This window comes from Austrofundulus limnaeus, unplaced genomic scaffold (genome assembly GCF_001266775.1).
Source record: "Austrofundulus limnaeus strain Quisiro unplaced genomic scaffold, Austrofundulus_limnaeus-1.0 Scaffold770, whole genome shotgun sequence".
NCBI lineage: Eukaryota > Metazoa > Chordata > Actinopteri > Cyprinodontiformes > Rivulidae > Austrofundulus > Austrofundulus limnaeus.
This window is the reverse complement of record NW_013953172.1, coordinates 142,526-144,665: the sequence shown is the minus strand read 5'-3', so window position 1 is coordinate 144,665 and position 2,140 is coordinate 142,526. Positions and strand designations below refer to the sequence as shown.

The following is a 2,140-nucleotide window of genomic DNA, read 5'->3' as shown; positions in this document are numbered from 1 at the left end:
ATGAGACAGGTATGAGACGTGGGACAGGTATGAGACAGGTATGAGACAGGTGGGACAGGTATGAGACAGGTATGAGACGTGGGACAGGTATGAGACAGGTATGAGACGTGGGACAGGTATGAGACAGGTATGAGACGTGGGACATGTATGAGACAGGTATGAGACGTGGGACAGGTAAGAGACAGGTGGATCTTGGTTGTTTCTTCTGTCCATCAGTGACCCAGACTGTCTCATGTCCATGTCTCAGGTGGAAACAGGTGTTGCTAAGATGAACACGCTGACCGTCGGCCCACCTGCAGAGCCACACCTGGTTACCACGGTTACCAAGATGCGGAGCAGCGCTGCAGCAGGGACAGACGTCCACTCTGTCTGCAGAACCCACAGGCCCACCCTGGAGACCAGCAGGACCACCGGAGGAGGCAGAACCAACCCTGCAGGACCGCAGGAGGAGGAGGAGGAGGAGGAGGAGGCAGGGCTGAGAGGAGGAGGAGGAGGAGCAGACCTTCACCTGAACCTGCTCCTCTTCAGCTCTGATGAAGAAGAACCTCTGCTGAGCAGAGAGCAGCTTCCTGCTCAGACAGAACCTCCTGTTCCTCAGAACCGGGCCGGAGGACCAGGATCCAACTCCAACAACAACAACAACCGTCCGTCTGGACCAGAACCACCTCCTGGGATCAGGGGACCTCCTGGTCCACTTTCAGATCCTGAACCGAGGATTTGGTTCTGTGGTCCAGCAGCCCTGCAGACCCCCCACACCACCTGTGATGGAGGCTTCGGTACCGGTCCAGAACCTGGTCCACATTCAGCATGTCCTGAACCACCAGGACTCCAGATCTCACAGGAACAGAACCCAGCTCCTGAACCTCTGACATCAAGTCTGGATCAGAAACCAGAACCTCATCCAGGAGCTCCAGAACCTCCATTTGTTGACCCTGCAGCTCCAGGAAGTCCAACTGTAAAACCTGCAGAACCACAGATACCCGGTCCGCTGCAGGTCCAGTTGAGACAGAGCAGAACCAGGAGACCAGAGCGTCCCAGCTCCCTGGACCTGTCCTCATCCTGCTTCTCCTCAGGTGGGTCCTCATGAGAACTTCATGGACTTTCCACAGGTTCTGCTGGACCTTCTGTAACACGTGTTCTTCTGGTTTCAGGAGGGTCTTCTGTGCCGGACCCTGGCAGTCTGAGCAGCACCGGGGACAAGATCAGACGGCGGGTGAAGACCCCGTACACCCTGAAGAAGTGGCGTCCAGCCTCCTGGGTGCTTTCTGCAGACCTGGCTCTGGATCTGGACCTGGAGATCAGCTCCACCAGCAGCGGTCAGATCCAGTTCTCCTCTAGTCCCCACAGAGCCCGAGGACTCAGCCTGAACCAGTCCAGGTCCAGCATGGCCGTCTTTCTGGTTGGAGGAGGAGCCACGGCCACCACGACCTCTGACCCTGACAAGATGACCCGCTTCTAATGGACTCCAGGTCCTGTTGGACTCTGACCCCCCATCAGAAGTGGGTTTTTACTGAAACATAGAGACTGAGCTGAGGTGTGGTCAGCAGGGGGCGCTGTGGGCTGAACATCCATGTTTCATCTGTGGATGATTGTTCCTGGCTCAGATCCTGGCTCAGATCCTGGCTCAGATCCTGGCTCAGATCCTGGCTCAGATCCTGACTCAGATCCTGACTCAGATCCTGGCTCAGATCCTGGCTCAGATCCTGGCTCATCCTGACTCAGATCCTGACTCAGATCCTGGCTCAGATCCTGGCTCATCCTGACTCAGATCCTGGCTCAGATCCTGGCTCAGATCCTGGCTCAGATCCTGGCTCAGATCCTGTGATCATGAGGACCAACAGCTGTTCTTGGTTCTGATGGAACCAGCTGCAGGTTTTGGACCCTGCTGGACCTCAGCTGTTCATTATGAGATCAGATTAGTTGTAAACTTGAGTCCATTTAAACGGATCTTTCCTCTTTTATTGATTTACAGAACAAACCTGCAGAAAACTGCTTCAGAACTTTATTTTCTTCTGTTTTTATAAGAAAATGATGTTTTATGACTTTTTGTTTTATAGAAAGTTTATATGAACACCTGTCTGCAGGTGTAGCCTAACCCTGACCATTTAGCCCAGACCTAACCTAAACCTGGGTCCTAAAC

General features: G+C 54.0%; 1 protein-coding gene across 3 annotated transcripts in view; it reads left to right on the top strand.

Moving 5' to 3' along the window:
• LOC106532449 (bone morphogenetic protein receptor type-2) overlaps window positions 1-2,134 on the top strand; it is a 3,772-nt gene extending 1,638 nt beyond the window's left edge. The window contains exons 2-4 of one of the 3 annotated variants that reach the window (XM_014028498.1): window positions 10-127; window positions 248-1,073; window positions 1,152-2,134. In XM_014028498.1, the coding sequence (XP_013883952.1) occupies window positions 101-127; window positions 248-1,073; window positions 1,152-1,459 (1,161 nt within the window). In that variant the 5' untranslated portion in view covers window positions 10-100 and the 3' untranslated portion in view covers window positions 1,460-2,134. Of the gene's footprint in view, window positions 1-9; window positions 128-247; window positions 1,074-1,151 lie in introns of those variants that run through there. The other 2 variants (XM_014028497.1, XM_014028496.1) reach the window with 2 other exon arrangements.
• Window positions 2,135-2,140: the final 6 nt, after the last annotated feature.